Source organism: Corvus cornix, chromosome 2, assembly GCF_000738735.6.
Source record: "Corvus cornix cornix isolate S_Up_H32 chromosome 2, ASM73873v5, whole genome shotgun sequence".
NCBI classification, from domain to species: Eukaryota; Metazoa; Chordata; class Aves; order Passeriformes; family Corvidae; genus Corvus; species Corvus cornix.
Window position 1 is genome coordinate 9325303 of NC_046333.1, and position 18484 is coordinate 9343786.

At 42.2% G+C, this 18484-nt stretch overlaps 1 protein-coding gene across 2 annotated transcripts in view; it reads right to left on the reverse strand.

Moving 5' to 3' along the window:
• The window catches only part of PTPRN2 (protein tyrosine phosphatase receptor type N2), a 651283-nt gene extending 638892 nt beyond the window's left edge, over nucleotides 1–12391 (reverse strand). For both annotated transcript variants that reach the window (XM_039548283.1, XM_039548281.1), the window contains exon 1: nucleotides 12156–12391. In XM_039548283.1, coding sequence (XP_039404217.1) covers nucleotides 12156–12300 — 145 coding nt within the window. In that variant the 5' untranslated portion in view covers nucleotides 12301–12391. The remainder of the gene's footprint in view (nucleotides 1–12155) is intronic.
• Nucleotides 12392–18484: the final 6093 nt, after the last annotated feature.

Below are 18484 nucleotides of genomic sequence, written 5' to 3' on the forward strand. Positions count from 1 at the left end.
TTCTAGCTCATCTGCATTTGTGCCATATCAATTTTTAAAAAGTGAAATACACAAAGTACCTTTATTGCACAAGGCACTCCAAACAGCAGATTCAAGGAAATTTTAGGAATTTCTATCTAGTCTCATTTTAGAAACCCTGTTCTAATTATCTTACTTGGAAGTGAAATGAATTCTTTGAGTAACCTTAAACACGACAGCACTATGAAATCTGAATTACAGCGTTTCTAGTGTGAAAAATTTTGATGTCATCAAAGTGCTCAATTACCAAAGAAATTAGTGAAATAAAGGTCCAGAATCTACAAAAATTCAAAGAATAATCAAAACTGCTGTGACCCATATTTTTCCATGCTGAAAGCATAAATGGTGAACACTCACATTTACTAAGTGACAACAGCACTTACTTATAGTTGGGCACATGCTTAACTCTTTGCATTGGCAATCAGAACCAAAACTAAACAGACAGATTTAATCACAGCTTTCAGGTAATAAACTATTACAGAAATAGCTCTCCTTTGATTTATGAAGTGAAAAAAATACCATCATAATACCTGACATACATTATTCACAAATGAAATGTGACTAAAAATAAATTATGAATAAATAGAATGTAAAATACTGTGGAATGAAGAAGCAGTAAGAAACTACTGAAATTAATCTATTTCCAACAGAGCTGCCAGTTCAACTTTTACTTACAAAGACTAGGAAAAAGAGCTGTTGCATACTGACTCCAACGTAACGGATAATATTAGAGCACTCTGACTCCCAGCTTAATAACAGGTATTCAGGAAGCATTGTATTGGCAGTCTGTAGATGGTTCAGGGGTTCTTTTTTTTGTTTGGTTTTTTTCTCAAATTGGTATTTACTTGACATCATTACAACTGGGATGGGCTTTCCAAAGGTTTCATGGCAATGAAGAAGCTGGTCAGAGTTCTGTTAGCACAGCTGAGAGGAGTGGGAGAGCTGGAAGATGGGTAGAAGTCCCAGGTATGAATGAGCCCTCTCTCAACAGAAACCTCACAAGAAAGGTAGGTTCTTCATGTAAAGTCAGTACGCATTTTGGACAATGCGACTTGACCAAAAATAATCTGTCTCTAGGGAATGTAATTAAGCATTCCGATAATTACTTTACTCTGACAGTCTGGTAAAGATTACAGGTTATGGAATGCTATGTGATCTTTCTCTGCACATATTTCTTTGTTTAATAGTTTTTTTACTGAACTCTGCATAGAGTACTTGCTTTTCATTTGGACATGAACATTGTCTAAGCTTGAGGAGTGACTTAGGTGTGGCTGGCAGAACACTTCCCTCTGTTTTCCAGAGTGACATTCCCAAATAAGGTAATACGCACATCCCATTCTATGGGATCAGGGTTGTAAAATGGAACACCATCAAACCACCAAAGCCCCTCCTTTGGCAAGAAGAATTCCCCATATTCAGAAGAATTAAGCAGAGTATCTTTGTCAAATAGAAGGAAAACATGGGAGATCCTGAGCCAAGTCTATCTTCCAGACTGCAATAGACACAATGGAAAACTGACTAGAAAAGAATGGTCAAATATTTATTTGGTAATGCTTTGTCTTAAATAGAGCTAAACATATTCTATAAAATCAGGAAGCCCTGTTTACATATGTGGTGTCTTAAATCACCTAAAATCCAGGAACCCTGGACTAATACCAGTGACATCAAAAGGAACTGAACCTGCAACCCCCCTAATTTACACCAAACACAGAAAAAAATTCAGGAAAACTGGTGAAGATGCTCATTAAAGCTTTTTTTTTATATTCCTCTCTTGATAGCAGAGTCTCCTTGTGCAGGGATGAACTTTCATCTGAAAGCAAGTTGGTATTATTTCAGATGGACAAAAAGAAAGATACTGAATTACAAGAGTGTTAGGTGGCCAAACACATACACATAAATTCAGGCTCTGGCAGTTTCATGCAGAGAATTAGGTGACACTCATCCCCCTTTAATGCACTACTATTTAATTTAGTCTCCAGCATGGGCCTCCCTAAACTTCAAGTTAAGAGAAAGAAACATAACCACACTCCTTTTACAACCTGCGTAGCCACCCCATCAGTGGGCAGCTGATCCTTTCAGAGCTCTTTCCTACCTGCTAAACTGTGGAAATAGTTCCATAATCTGAAGAGGATAATGTATTGTTCTAGAATTCTCTCAAGCAATTCTTCAATTAGGGAATTCAGACAACTGGGCGTGATCAGTTCCTTCATTCAAGGTGAATCAGATCCTCCATCAAAGCTGTGTGTTCCACTTTCTGAAACAGCAGCCATTTAACAGCTGTTTATTCTCAAGCCTGTGTGTTGTGTCCATTTCCTCCTCCCTGCTCAGTTATTTACTTTCAGATATCAAAGTCATTAGAGCAGGTGTTACTCAGAGAAACAAAAGCAAATGGACAGAAAATAACCCGCCCTCATTTGCAGATCTTTGTTGGGCAGCATAAACCCAAGCACATACAGTACTAAAACAACCTTCCCATTCTGTTTTTCAAATGCCACTTGATTACAGCATTATGAATTTTATATTGTCTGAAAGTATGAGTGATTGCTCCCAAAGAACATGATTGTTTTATTTTTCTGCAGCTCTTACTATGGAAATTCATCAGATAGCATCAGTTAACTTTGGATTTTCCTTCAAAAGTTCAGTTTTCATTCTTGTTGTGTTTATTCTGAATATGCAATTTTTATAGCTGCTTTTTGTCCTTGGAATTCATCCCCTGCACCTAACGTATGTTGGTAAACTTTAATTATGAGCTGACCTAGTTAACTAAAATAAATTTCCAGTTAGGTAGTACTAACAAGAATATTTTAACAACTTTATAATTGATGTGAGACAAATTTGCAGAATCTGATCCCAGATTTCAAGGGTGAAAAAAAAGAGCAAAAAAAACCAAACACAGCCAAACACACATTTCTTAAATATAGACCAAGCAAAAACCAAAACTTAAGGAATACTCTGCACTGAAGAATTTTTGGGGTGAAGTTATGTCTGTCAACTGTGTCGCCACCTCCAAGGTGAATTCACCTACCCAAATGCTTGATGATATTTGCCTTGGTATCTTGTTTTCATTAATATCCAGCTATCTCCAAACAGTCATGACAGATGACTAATTCCCAAATTCCCTTTTCCCCTCCTTTTTTTCTTCTGTTAGGACATCAAAGGAAGAAGTGGGATAGTCACCAGTGAGTACAGCCATCTCCAACAAATGGAAGGAGCTGCATAATCCACAGGGTAATGCCATGAAAATAAGAACCAGTGTTTAGCTGAGAAGCTGGGCTGAGAGGTGTGACCAGGCCACAGAAAAGGCTTGGTGTAAGATTTTGCTAGTTTGAGTAAGGCATTGACTGATTCCATACTGAGCCTACTGAGCTTTGCTGAAATCTAGAACAGGAAGGAAGATTTTGTGAGTAATAGCTCACTGAACATACTTGATAGTTAACATCTATCACATCATATATCCAATAAAGCTGAAACAGAAATATTTTATATATAAAGTATTCCACACTACAAATTAAAATCATAGCAAACCATTTTGCCAAGAGAAATAAACAATAATGTATACATTCTTTAAAAAAATAGAATAGACATTCACATTCTTTGGTAGTGATTTATCCACATTAATCAAGGCCTATAATCTTTGATGTTTTTTTAAATTCAGCACTAGAGAGCAAATACAATGTAATGTCTGACTTATAAATCTGCTCTGTAAGAGAAGCCAGGCTAATAAGAGACTATCTTTTATACAGACACAAGTCAAGATTTCATGCCCTTGAGACCTTAAGAGAAATGGTGTAATAATCTACTCTTACCCCCAAAACCCAACTCCCTGTTGCCAAGTCATGGACACCAGCACTAATACCAACACTGGTTTCACTGCTTGTGAGCAAGGCTGTGGTTTAGGTCAATTTTTTTTTATTTTATCCAAACTAATACCCTTTACAAAAGCAGGATCAACAGCCACTGTCAGGAATACAATAAAATTTTGTTATTGCCATTCTGCACCGCAAAGCTGCAGGCTGGTAGTAGTTGAAAAAAACACAGACAAATTGCTTAACACACAAACTCTTCCTCAGGCCTGAGGATGAGGCATGACCTTCCAGGTGAAGTAAAGTTGTTGCCTGAAACAACTGTTCTGAGTTTAATTGAATTTTATTAACCAACTAAAACAGTTGTAGAGAAAAGACAACGTCTGCTCTTGAGGCAAAGCAGAATAGTAAGAAGAGAAGAGGTTATAATATCTTTACCCCTTTTAGGGCACCAACAGACGGGTAGCGCCAGAAATTCAAAACACCTCATTCAGCACCCAAGACGGATTTTCATAAGGTACTTTGTAGAACATGCTGAGGTTCACTTGAAAGATCAAAGATTAATTGGGGAAGAGGGAGGAAAAAAGGAGGGGGTTACTGTTACAACATGTAACAGGGTTATTTCCTGAGTTTTGTTGAACTTTGTAAGTTTATTGCAATATGTAGTCTGTGTTTGGTCCCCTCTGCATTGTTTTCTATGAGGACATCTGGAAGTATGGGACATTTTGGGAGGCACATCTATCTCTGCACATTACCTTGTGCTTGCTGGCTGCGATTTCAAGCTTATGTAACCATCATTGCATGTTGATAAGCTATGACTGAAAGAAGAGACCTTACACCCACTACAACCAGCTGTACTTCCCATAAAACTTCTAGTTACTCATTTTACATGTAAAAACAGCTTGTTTAATCAATGTGTTACTTTGAAGCAAAATAGGTAGGCATTGTAAGCACTAACTCTCTGTCCAGAGAGACTGTGTATCAACAAACTATGTTTAGTGTTTAAGTACCATTTGCTGGAAGAAACTGTAGGGGGAAAAAAACCTCAGTAAGATGCAGTAATTTACTAAAATTACTCAAAAAATTCCTTCTCAAAAGGACTAAAATCTATAAAGCCCCTCTAATCTTTTCAGGAAAAAAACCCTCCCTAATTGTTGGATGAGTACAGCTGTTCTGAATGGCAAACTTATTGGGAATGCAATAATGTATTGACACTGTGGAATGGTTGAGATATATATAGATACAGAGCTCTTCCACCACTTCACAAATAAAGGCCCTAAAACTCACATAAGAAAGCTCGTTAATGTATGTACACATTACACATCCATTCCCTTCATGCTTTCACTTAACTGTCCAAAACCCATGTCTCCATGGTCCCCTTCCTTCAGCTCTCCAACACGACTCTCCTACCTTTTTCTCTGTCTTGCCTGCAGACCTCCTGCATGTTGACCTGCTTTTTTCCCTCTGCTTGCTCATTCTGTTACACCCATTTCTTCTCCATCTCATTTGGAGATCACCTTCATTTGTTTGCAATTACCAGAGGCTGATTTTCTCAGAGAAGTTTCTTTCAAGTATTACAAATATCCATCAGCCACCTCACTTCAGTCCCTTATGTGACAAACCTGCTTGACTACTCACAGAACCTCCCTAAACAGCTCACTTGCAAGAGCTATAAATCTCAAAAAGGTTTTGAAGCAATGTAGCAGGTAATCCTCAAGTAACGTAACTTTAGTTTAAGCTACTTCATTAGTCTCACCTCAGTGGGGAAAGACAGGTGAATCACTTTCCAAATGTGTTTAGCTCTCCCTAAGTTTAACCTGAGCATCTGATTTCTGAAGAGCTAAAGTGCAGTGCCTACCATGTAGATATTTACAGACATCTGCCCTAGCCTGGGAAATGTATTAAGATAATACCTAAGTGGAAAGCAATAGCTGCACTCAGGGAGACATTTATCTGACCTGTGTTAGATATGTACAGTTGGGTAAAATTAATTGAAATTTATAAACTAGAAATAGGTTAAAAGGAGCCTAGAGTGATTAGCTCAATTAATTACATTTAGTTAGATGATTCCCAACCCTTACATTAAGATAAATAAATCCTTTCTATTCCCAGAGCAGCTTCTCATAGCGTACATGCATTTCTTGACTCCATTTTTTTTGCCACAGCTTTGGCCTGAAAGAATGAATTAATAGTTCTATTCTGTAAATCTCTTATCCTTCTAGTCACCTTCCTTCATTTTCTCATGCCTCAAACTGGTCCACTGAACATCTGGTTTGCTGCTGCAATTGACTGTCTCTTCCAAGAGAAAAAGTAACTCCATTTAATCTTAAATTTACGTTTTTACAGATCATATACAACTCACTAATCTCCATTTCTGACCTCCAATTCTGAAGATTTAATTTCTCATTCTGTATTTTAAACATCCACATTCCAACATGCCTCTGTCTATTCCTTGGCTTCTCTTCTGCTTGCTTCCCTCCAAACGAGCTTCTTAATCTGCACCTTCACCTGCTTACTATTCATTTGCAAATATAAAACTGTTTGACCAACAACAGTATTACTCACTGCCTTCCAAGATTTATTAATAAGGACCACGCTGAGCCCAACCAAATATTCTTCCGGCTCAGCACTCCAGTGATGGAAGCTAGCAGTGAACTTTGCCTCTTGGAGACCTTCCATCCTCTGCCAAATTTATGACCGAAACCACACCAATCTTTCCTCCATTTACCGAATGTCCTCCCAAATCTGCCTGTAAACACCAACACAGGTTTTAGCAAGACATTAGATACACTGATTTTGTATGAATAACTGCAGAGATTTTAGCTAAATTTTAGGCTACACTGTCAGTGGCCAAAATATGTATCATTCTCAGGCAGCTGAATTATACACTGCCTTTTGTCTTGCATGGGTCTTCTTATGGATTGGATACATATGAATGATGGTAACCACCTACATCTGCACTCATGTTCTTATGCTCTCTTTCCAGGCAGTGGAAATCTGATAGACACGGGGACCTCAGCTCTTGCTTCTCAATGAGCTCAGCACCCCAGGGACTGCAGATGCACTTTCCTCTCCGTGGCAGTCTCACCACACTGCTGTCTATAACCCACACGGTTGTTCATGGTGACAAAGTACACAGGCCACTGCCTGTCTATCAGCAGTGTGTCAACATGACCCGCCTTGGGCTGCTTTAGCAGAACTGCCCAAATGTTCCAGGATCTAACCACTAGGAGGAACGCAATTCCCTCTCAGCAGGCTGACTGACGTCACGGCACAATGATGGTGTGGTGTGGTGTGGTGTGGTGTGGTGTGGTGTGGTGTGGTGTGGTGTGGTGTGGTAAACTTACTGGAACTGGTATTATTTGTTGGTAACAAAAAAAAAAAGGAAATAAGGAAGACGATAGAGATTTCACCAAATACAGAGCAGTGTTGGGGCACGCTCAGGTAGGAAGCAGAGACAAGCTTATCTTACCAAAAACTTCTCTGTTTTCGCTTAGTCAGTAAGACAAACAAGAACACAAAGAAATCCCATCCTATGAACAACCTCCAGAGCACCCTGTGATTGCTTCCTTTGACTGACAGAGGAATAATTCACTTCCTGTCCACTTGAAACTTTCAACAAAAACAAGTTAGAGTAAAAAAGATACCGTAGAACATTTTGGCATGATGCCAAAAATATGAATGAATATTCTTACCTGTAATTCAGTGGAACTGACAGCTAGACATGCATTGATATCAATCTACCTTAGAGCTGCTTTTTAACGTAACCGGTAACTTAAGAAACATTTCTAGGATATGCAAAAATATTTTTGATGAAGGGAACAATCCAGTTTCCTACACTGAATCCTTCATGTTCTGAGCACACAGCCTTGTCTTAATTAAATAATTTTGCTGTTATTTTTATTTTCTAGTATTATATCATAAATTACACTCCTCCGCCATCAATAATTACATCAAATAAATACAGTATTAAAATACCTGAGTGCCTATGAGAAGTTCCAAATTAATGTAACTGGAAAGTCAGGCATTTTTTTTTTTACTGAACGGATGGTAACACTCTAATTCTCCTACTTTCTCAGCCAGTCTGCTACATGCCTCAACCAGAATTTTGATCCAAATGCTACAGAAGTCAATGGGAAGGTTGACATTGATTTCAGCAAGCTTCAGCTCAATTGCTGGAAGAAGCAAAACTTCTGTCCTCATGGATCTTCAAAGCAGTTAATGATGGCTGAGAACAACAGCTATGTTAGTTTTGTTATGGTAACATCCATCCAACAAGAACTAAACCAAGACATACTTCTTTGCTATTCCCCATGAAACACCCACAGACAAAAGCTCTCTGTCACTGCCTCCTTTGGATTGTGTTCAAAACACTGAATGAAATGCAAAAAATCCTAAATAAATAATATTTTCACCTGTCCTTCTCTTTATTTCACTCTGTTGCAATTTAAGAATTGGAGAAATGCTTTTCACCAATAGTAACTGAAGTCTCTGCTCTTGCAGTTTCTTAATTCTGATCAACTTTAACCACTTGAAACTCCTAACCCACCTCTAAAATATTTTTTCAGTGGTTAAATATGCACACAGTACTTTGTGAAAGTACTAAAATTAACATGCAACATTTTTAAAGTTTTTTGAGTAAAGTTTCTATCCTCAATTACATTTAAATCCTAGAGGAAGGTAAGATACTGTCTTTGCTCACTGTATGTGTCAGGAACTCACAGCTAAAAGTTTAGGAGTATGTTTCATATTTATAGGATGAAATGAGACTTTTCTTTTTGTTAGCAAGTTAAAAACTGAATTCACACTCATTTGACAGACAAAAATTCTGCCTGTGATTACTTCAATCCAACTCTGAAGGAACTTTTACACACTGAATGGAACAAATTTACATTGAGTGCGTAACAAATGTTTCCGGAAATTTCCACAGCATATCAATGTACTCATTTAAGAGGAAAATGCATACTGAAAAATGGGATTGCACACAGCACAAAAGATCAAATTATATTGCAAAATTGTATATGCTGAAGGTTATAAGCATCATTTAACACATTAGAGGTCAATGTGAAGGCACTGCAGCAAGCATTACTCTTTTCTGATACATATGAGGACAACTTCTGCTATAAAATACCCGTGTTTTAGTACTAATGAAAGAATGTGATTAAGAATGGTCACAGATTACTTTGTTACTGAGTTCTCTATCTCACCGAGGCTACCTAAAATGAAAATAAAGTACCACTGCAACTTTCTGAATCAATTAGTCTACTTAAAAAGCTGCACAATTAACATATTTCAGTAGTTGGAGCTGCAGTTTTTACTGATGGTACTGCTTAGTGTTATGACCATCTAGAATGGAATAACCCAAATCTTTGGAATTGAGCAAACATGATCAGGATGTATTTTTCCACAGATGATTACTTCATAAAACACTTAAAAAGAAGTTCCATAATCTTAAATGAACTGTGTTTTATAAATGAATAAAGATTTCTTTAGGATATTAAACTCCCAGCCCCAGTGTTTCATTAAAGACTAATGAATACTGCTATGTACTCAGTTGGGGTTTTTTTCTATGGAAAAGATAAGAATCTCTCTCCTGGCCTAGACCTAAGCAAGAAAAAGAGAGAGGGAGAAGACTGTATTTTCCTTATTTGTTCACATTTTAAATGTTACTGTAAATCATCACAGAATGATGAATGATGAAAGGTAAACATCAAGAAATGGAAGAATATGTGCTTCTGTTGGTAATAGCACGTTATCAAAACACCTTCCCATAGGAACAATCTACAAAGCTTCATGAATTATAGGGGCAGAAGAAGCAGAAGTACAAATCTTGTATCTTAGTTAACTCCAACTTTAAATCTTCTAATTTCTTAAGCAAGTTTGTAGGTATGTTGCAAAATAAAGGTCAACATTTAAAGATGCTCACTATACTGGAAAGTGCAGACAAGACTTGACCATAAAAAAGAAGAAAAGAATGAAATTGGATTAATCCATCCTATGCAATGGTAAAGGTTATGAACTTCTACTTCTGAAACAACTTTTAGGAAGCGTTTCTGAAATAACAGGGGGAAAATGCCCAATAAAAATGTGTTTCTATAATTACTTTGCTTTTAAGGCAGTTTTCAGCACACATTCCAGAGGTCTTACAATGGATCTGTCTTCAATTTTCAATTAAAGAAGATGGGACTGTGCACAAGAAGAAACCAAATTAGTATCTTCCATATATAACCACAAATAATCCCTAAACTCGGATACTTTGTACAATTACAGTGATGTCTCCTAATTGTGTCTAAAAATTATACTCTAAAATTGAACAGAATCTACAATAATAAATAGTTTGAACTCAAGATTAATGAGATCTGAGACACTGGTCAATAAAAGAAATAAAGGAACTCTAATGGAAGAGACAGCTAAAACTGTTTCACTTCCAGCAATGCAAACATTTTCCTGCATCTTGTCAAACACAATCAATCCTTTCCCATCTTTCACAGAGATCCCTGAAATATCAGTGAGGTCCCTATCCCAGCAAGAAGTAGGGAGGCTCAGCTTGTTTTGCTGCCATTGAAATGCCTCCAAATTATACCTCCTAGACCAGTGGATTCACTGTGAAAAATCAAGGCTGCTCTTCCCCCACTCCCTTCCACGCAAGGACAGACTTAACTGGCAGGCAAAGATCCTTGCCGAGGCAGGAGCACAGGGAAGCTGCAGGGAAGTAACAAACACACACATTGTTTTTGTGTTTCAGCTACAACAACCTGAAAAAATATTCTGTGACCCAAACTGATTTGCAGTTTGTGTTTAGGGAGAAAGAATCAAAATCTGACTACTTTGAAAGCACGGTGCAGCCTAATGCATTATTAAGAGTAGAAATTACAGCTATTACTTTCAATATTTTTATGCAAGCTTTCTCTTCAGCAGATTAGGAGAAACAGTCTATATCTATAGCAACCAGGAGAGAGGAGGGATGGATAAATCCAGTCCAAACCATTTCTCCTTAAAACCTTGCATCACTACCTTCACTATAGCAAGCATAATAGCTCATTTTTATTGCCACTTGACTGAAGCCTCATTAAAAACATGGTCAGCTGATTTTAATTCCTTTTTAATAAACAGAATGTACATGAGGAAAACTGCAGCAATACTACTCTGGAAAGCTTCCTTTGTTTCTTAAAGGAATTTAATTTTTTTTGTCTTAGAAAAATGATTTCTTAGAGATAGTTTGTTTAGTTTTCCCTCTGTGATCTCCATAACCACCCTAGGTAGGTATTAAAACAGGAAAAAATACAAAATTCTCCTAGTCATGACCTTCTTGACTTAAAGTGAGCTTTGGGAAGATACTGTTAGCGAAATGAGACTGACTCTATTAATAGATATTAGTATTAATAGACAATTCAGGTGAGCATACAGTGCTGAGTGCCTCAGTGCAAGGAAAGGACTGCCAGGGAGAGTGTCACAGGAGAATTGCATCGATTTGAAACACACAGAGTTTGTTTTCAGGATCCCTTCATGCCAGTGTTGGTCATTTCACTGATGGGGATGTTTAGTATAGATGGTACCTTCTAAATGAAGAAGGGGTCTGTCGAGAATGTCTCAACAGAAAGCGGCTGTTTAATGGTCCGCACTGGGCAGCACTGGGCATTTTCTGACAGCTCTGAAAGAGCCTTAACCCGGAGCCAGTGCTGACTTCCACCTCCAGGAGAACGAGTTGGAGGGGGAACTCCACCAAAGGCTGCATCTGGGGGTTTGTGGCCCGGCGATTTCACATATAAGGGCAGTTCAGTGGCTGAATCCAACAAAGCGGGAGAAGGGTTAAATATGTGCAAGCTGGAAGCATTTTCAGGGACTCGCCACTGGCGCACCCCGATTTTAGGGGCCTCGTGAGCCCCGGCGGAAGTTTTCAGCAGGCAGGGACAGCGGGTGAGAGCGGCCCCGCAGAGGTGTCCCCCGAGACGGGACAGCCGCCGGGGCAGGGGCTGCGGGCGGAGCGGCGGGGGCAGGAGGTGTGAGGGGCCGGGAGCGGGTCGTGAAGGACCGGGGGACGGGGACAGGCAGCGGGAGGCGGTGCTGAGGCACCGGCGGGACGGGGCCGCTTATCCGGAGCCAGTGGTGAGGGACCAGAGGACGGGGCTCCGGAGCCGCCGGTGAGGAACGGGCGGACGGGGCCGCTTCTCCGGAGCCGGGGGAAAGGGACGGGCGGACGGGCCCCTCAGCGACCGCCGTGCGGGCGCGGCCGGCCGGGGCCCTGCCAAGCTGCCTGCGGGGAAGCTCCAAGGGCAGCAGCGCGGGTAGCGCTCCCCGCCAGCCCCGCGCCCCCCCGCCCCTCGCCCCACTCACCGATCCGCGCCTCGGCGGCGGCCCCCGGCGGCTGGATGCGCGGGCGGCGGCGAGCACCTGCGGCAGCGGCGGCGGCGGCAGCAGCAGCAGCAGCAGCAGCGGGAGGACGGAGCCGAGCGCGCCCATCATGCCTGGCCCATCGCATGCCCCGCTCCCCTGCCCGCCGCCGCCAGCCCTCACTCCATGCCGCCCGCCCGCCCTGTGCCTCCCGCGGCCGCTCCCCGGCTCCGGCAGCCGCAGCAGATTCAACACCCAGGACAGCGACCAGGCCGCCCGCCCCCGGCCCCGCCCCGGCCCGCCCGGCAGCCGTGAGGGGGGAGCGGTCCCCGCCGCCCGCTCCGCCCTGCCCGCCCCGCCGGGACCGCGAGGAAGCGGCTCTCCCCTGGCCAGGGCAGCGCTGGGGCTCCTCCGGCCCCTGAACCTCACCGGCCGTGGCGGAGGCCGGGATCCTGCCCGCCTCCGCTGGCATCGCCCGTAAAGATGGCTGGGCTTGGGAAGGGAGTAAACGTTCTTGTTCCACACACCTGTACGGGGAAACAATGGAACCGTACGGGGGCAATGGTCATGAACTAAAACATGGGAAGTTTCACCTCAACAAGAGGGAGAACTTCTTTACGTTGAGGGTGGCTGAGCACGGGAACAGCTGCCCACGGAGGTCATGGAGTCTCCCTCTCTGGAGACATTCCAAACCCACCGGGACATGTTCCTGTGTCATCTGCTCCAGGTGATGCTGCCTTGGCAGGGAGGTTGGACAAGGTGATCTCTAGATGTCCCTTTGAGCCCTAAAAAGTCTGAGATTCTGTGAAACCAGTTCACCCTATCAAAGTTCTGTCCTGAAATGTGCCAGCTGAGTGGATCCTCCCTGTGGCCTCCTCAGCAATGGTTTGTGTACCAATGCTTTCTCCACAGAAAATTACTGGCTATCCCAAAGGATTTAATGAGACCTCAGGTAAACACCTCTGTGAGTTTACCTGGGAGACATCCACATGGGTGATGTGTTCATCCTCCACCTCCTGTCCCCAAATCACTCCACGCAAGTGGGACCATCAGTCCAGGCTGCCAGGGAGGGATCAGGAGTCTCAAGCCCATGGAGTCCCTGCTGGTTCACAGGCTCTTCTTTTTCTCATGAACTCACTGTAGCAATACTCAGCCTTTAATGCAGCAGTCACAGACACCAAGGTAACACAGCACAGGTGCCATGTCTCCGTGCAGGGCATGTGTTTTTGGCCGGGACAGCCAGCTCCATGCTACACCAAGTGATGTTGGTCCCAGCCCCCTCTGTCACCCAAACATCTACTTTATTCCTCCCTGAAGTTTCAGATTCCCCCCACCTTCTTCATACTTCAGGCAAACAGCTCTAACTATACCTGATATGCTTCATCTCTGGCTTTAACCAGACTGAGACACACTCAAGGTATTTAAAGAGTAAAAATTGTAGTAAAAAGAATAAAAAATGAAGTGGCTTTGCCATGGAACAGAAAAGTAAATAACAAAAGTCCACAGAGAACAGACTAAGCCTGGGAGAGCAGAGACCTTCCTCCTTGCTCACTTCCAAGACCTGGGGCAGGGGCGCTGGGTGGGAGCTCTTGGGGGGAACAAGAGGCATTTACAGACAGCTGCAGACAACTCTTATCCTCTCAATTTTGCTCTGTGGGACAAGCATGAACCTCTGTGCTGGAAAAATCATTACTCCTAGAACTGGTGCAAAGTCACCTCCTTTCCTTTGTGGTTAAGGTTGGTGACTCAGATGCAAAAAAGGGCAATACTTGATTCAGAAAACAGAAATTTCAAGAAAAATGTATTGATACTAGATGGTCTTTTCAAGCATTTCTGCTCTTGAGGTCTGTTACATGACTGTTTATGTCTTGCAGGAGAGTGGTTTCAGTAAGCCAAAAGGTCCCTTTACCTCAGAAAAATCAATTTTGATGACACTGAGAGAAATCTGAGCACTAAAATGGGAGAAACAAAAAAGGAGGGAAAAGCATTCTGTGGAAAGGACAAGATGAGAAATGAAAGTGCTGAAACATAAATTAGTATATTCTCATGGGTTATGCAAACCATCTGGCTTTAAAAGCTAGTAGTGGGAACAAGGAAAAAGGTCATCAGAATTAGCAGAGAAGTGCAAAACAACTGAAGGTAAGAAAGGAGCAAATGGCAGGCACAGCAAAAGAACAAGTTGTACGTCAAAATACAAAATAGCAGTGATATTACTGGAAGTAGTGCAGTTCTGCAAGGAATGATTTGCATAGTTCCTGTGAATTTATGATCAAATACTATGCAGATTTTAAAAGGAAATTAAAATTCTCATAGCCACTCCATGCATAGGATTAGCAAAATAACGACATTTGTTCAAAAGCATTTGAAGCAATGTGAAAAATCAGGACAGAAAGGGCATTCATGGAAGACAGGAAGAAATCCTTGAATATACAAATTCAGTAAAGGCAGGAGTCAGGTGTCAAGCAAAGAGTAAAGAGTGAATCAGTAGGTGAATTAGGCATTTGGAGATAACTCAAGTAGCAATTCTCAGGACTGGGAAGTGCAAGGCATTCCCTACCTGGCTGTATTTTACAGTTTTATAGTAGGCTTCACCTAACAAAGATACACAGATCTGTCTTAAAGCCCCAGGAGCAGACAGATTGAAGGCATGTGTATAAGGTATAATGAATTTTGTTAATGAGGTGTAAAAACTGCAAGACTTGAGTCTGTGTGCAAATTAGATGAAAAATAGTATCACGGTGTAAATAACATGTCACATGCAGCTTCCTTGCTGGTTCACAGTCATTTTATCAAGATGATTATCAGTGCCAAGGTTTTCAATAGTTTATATAATAAATTAAGCATCCATGTTTAGGTCTACCAACCTTGTGAGGTTGTTTTGATTGTGTTTTTTCTTATCATGTTTTCAATAAGTTTCTGAACTGTGGAAAAAAAAAATCCCAACATGTGCAAGTCATTTGTGAAAATTTCTAGAAAGACTAGAGAAATTATTCCATTCCTGAAGTCAGGGATGTTGTGGGGCTCAAACAGAACTGTAGGACTTGATAGTTTTGAAAAAGGGGTATCAGCACATTATTTCTGTAAGGGCATATTTAAATCTTTTTGGTAAGGGATTCTAAAAATATTGAATGGTGGCTGAGAGGGTAGAATATCAGCTCTCCCTTGCTAATGTGTCTGGAGGTGAGTGTGTGGCTTCATGAAAGAATGACTTTGGAAATAATAGAACTGAAAATTTCAGCACAGTGAGGTTTAGCATGTCCTTAATTGCTGGAGTTAAGTCTTTTTATGATACCCATTTAGATGTGAAAAACATGCTAGGCAAAGTAAAGAGAGCTGGATAATCTATATGACTTTATGCATATGAAAGATTTACATCCTTATCCATGGCAACCACAGCTGAACAGGAGTTTTTCAAGGGAACACTTTTCTATTTGAAAATGCTGTGTTGTCTGACTAAGGTTTTTAATGAGAAATATACATGTTTTAATCAAAAATCCACTAGTAAAGGCTAGAAAAAAGATCCAGAAGGGGCCAGAAATGATCCCAGGATGGCTAATTAGCCCAGTAGCCAGGACACTTGTGTGGCCTGGTATTTTAAATGTTCAAGTGTTTGCTCTGGTTGATTCAAAGACATGAACTAACCACTGGATATTTAGGTCAGCCTCTCTCAATTTCACTGGCCTGTTCAAGATCTTATTAAAAGCAAAAGGCCCTGCTAGAAAAGGCCTTGTAGGTAGTCGTTTAGCATGGAAGAGGCAAGAAGATCATTATAGGATTTATTTTGTTGATTTAATACTGTTTAGAATGAAATATTAGGAGTAGTGAATTAATCAGCTGGGAATTGAATTAATGGTAGAAAATTTAGAGACGTAAGAACAAAAAGTGCCAAAATTACATGAACCAAACATTGACTGCGTGTAAAAAACAAGCACAGGATTCAGTTAAACATTGCCAGAGAATAAGTTAGGCATAAAGATACACAAAGGGAAAATACCCTTAATACTTAACATTTTATAAATAATTGTGATATGAATAAAATGTAAACAGGATTTAATGAATACAGGATAGTTAGAGGCTCAGTATTAGAACTTACAACCCAAAGGTAACGTCTGAGTTTTACTGTGTACTTAGTTACTGAGGTCATGTTAGAAAGCTTTTGCAGGGTTGTTTTTTAATTACAAATGGGAATTATATTTATAAGCATAGGTACACCTGTGTCATTAGGGACCGAGTCCGGAGAGCTGGCCGGATAAACGACACGTACACCGATATGATTAAGCATCGTTCTCCCTTTATTGTTCAACTATGCCAACTTATATCTACTTTTGCAAAGATTCATGCCCAGTCCCTCTAGACAGCCTCTAATCAGTGGGGGAGCCGACCAGTGCATAACTTGCCAAGGACTCTCAGAGCTGCCTGCAGCCAGGTGCTTTCCAGGCCTGCCTGCAGCCAGGGGCCTGTTCAGGGGCTTTTCCTCAGCAACGCTGGGTTGTCCAATCTTTCCAGGGGTATCATATGCCCTTGTTCCATAAGGAATCCCTCTACACATCCCCCATTTTCTTTTTTGGGCAACCCAGGCCTGGTTGATAATCTCTCGCAGTCCCGCTTTGACGCAGGAAAAAATGCACCCAAGTACTATTAAGCCTGATATAACTACAAATAGCAATCGGCAGCCTTCTACTACCAAGGTACGCAGCCATCCGGTGATACCCAGACCCTTAAGCCAATCTCCAATAGGGTCATCTGTCTCCCGAAGGTTGTGCAGGCCCCTCTGGAGGTCAGAGAGGTGCTTGTGAATTGAGACAGAGTGGTCAGAAAGATTCATACAGCACATACCTTGGAAAACTTCACAGCTGTGGCTGTGGGCTAATAGTAGAAAATCAATGGCTGCCCTATTTTGTAATACTGCATGCCAAACACTAGTGACATCTGCGCTTAGCTCGTCAAGCATCTGCGAAGTTATGTTTAGTTCATCTCTCGCCCAACAAGCAAGTTTGTGTAATGTGGTGTGCGCTCTAGCTGCTGAAGCACCAGGTAAAAACATGGATGCTAGCCAAATTGTTCTATGACTCCAAAAGATGGGCTCTTCAGTCCCTTCACATTTGAGCTCATGGACTGAACGCCGCACCCTGGTTTCAGTGTGGTGGGTGATATTTAAGAGTTGATGCAGGTTTGGGTGGAACAGGGTGAGTTTCCCTAAGTAGCATGGTCCCCCATGTGGGCTAGCGGGAACCTCATTCCACGCACAGTTCCCGCATATTAAGAACGTACTGACAACAAGGCTTTGTGGGCAAGAGTCTGTGAATACTGATGAATGATGGTGGGCATGGTCAGCTGCACCACTGTCGCTCCAAAAGCCCCACTCCCAGTTAGCATGTCGGCTTGGATCACATACAGTGGGTCTTGCGTATCACCTTGGTGTTTGCTAGCTTCTTCATTACTTCTTGCATCATCTCAGTGCTTCTCCTCTTCTTGGGTCTGATGCCCGGCAGCCGTGGCTGCAGGCGACAAAGCCATAGAGGCTGCTTCGCAGTCGGACGATGATCCGCTGTCCGGCAGAGGAGGGTAGCGCGCTGCCGTTTTTGGCTGGCAGCTAGGTCCACTTGCTTCTCCTCTGCTCGCCGGCGCCCCGCCGCCAGAGTTGGGAGGCTCTGCTTCTGCCTTTGCTTGCAGTTTTCCCTCAGGCTTCTGCGGGGTAACTTCCTTCCCCGCTGGGTCCAGCAGCTCCCGCAGCAAGCGTACGGGTGCTGCTGTTCCTTTCATCAGTCGACCCGCGGTTAGCCCGAAGAATTGCGCAACCCTGGACTCCGCCCTGGCCTCCAGCCGCCGCTCTGTGAGACCCCCCTCTCTTTCTTTTCTGGGGCTGTCACCCCCCAGCGCCTCCATGGCTGCCGCAGACACCTTCCTCTCTGCTTTCATTTCTGCGAGGGTATTAGTCACAGCTCTCCATGTTAATCCAAGAGCTTTAGCTTCCTTTCCACCCTCAATTGTGAACTCCCATAGTCTGTTTCCAACTTCCCACCACTCTTCGGTTGAGAACAAAAGCGAAGTGCATTTCAACAACCCTTGTTCCCGAGCCCACGTTATTAGGGCATAGAGATCTCGATCTTTTACAGTCTCGCCTCTCTTAGAGAGGATACTGGCTAGGAGACGAGTTGCAGCCTCGTACTCCATGGCTGTCTTACCTGCGAGAGCTTGCTCATCTGCGCGAGCTCCTGTCTCCGGCACCACTCAGCTTTTTGCCAGGACACTCCCGCTCCAGCTCTCCAGGCTCCTCACCACCGGTGCAATGATTCGGAGTCTTGCCGCATTTAGGCAAACCGCATTTAAGC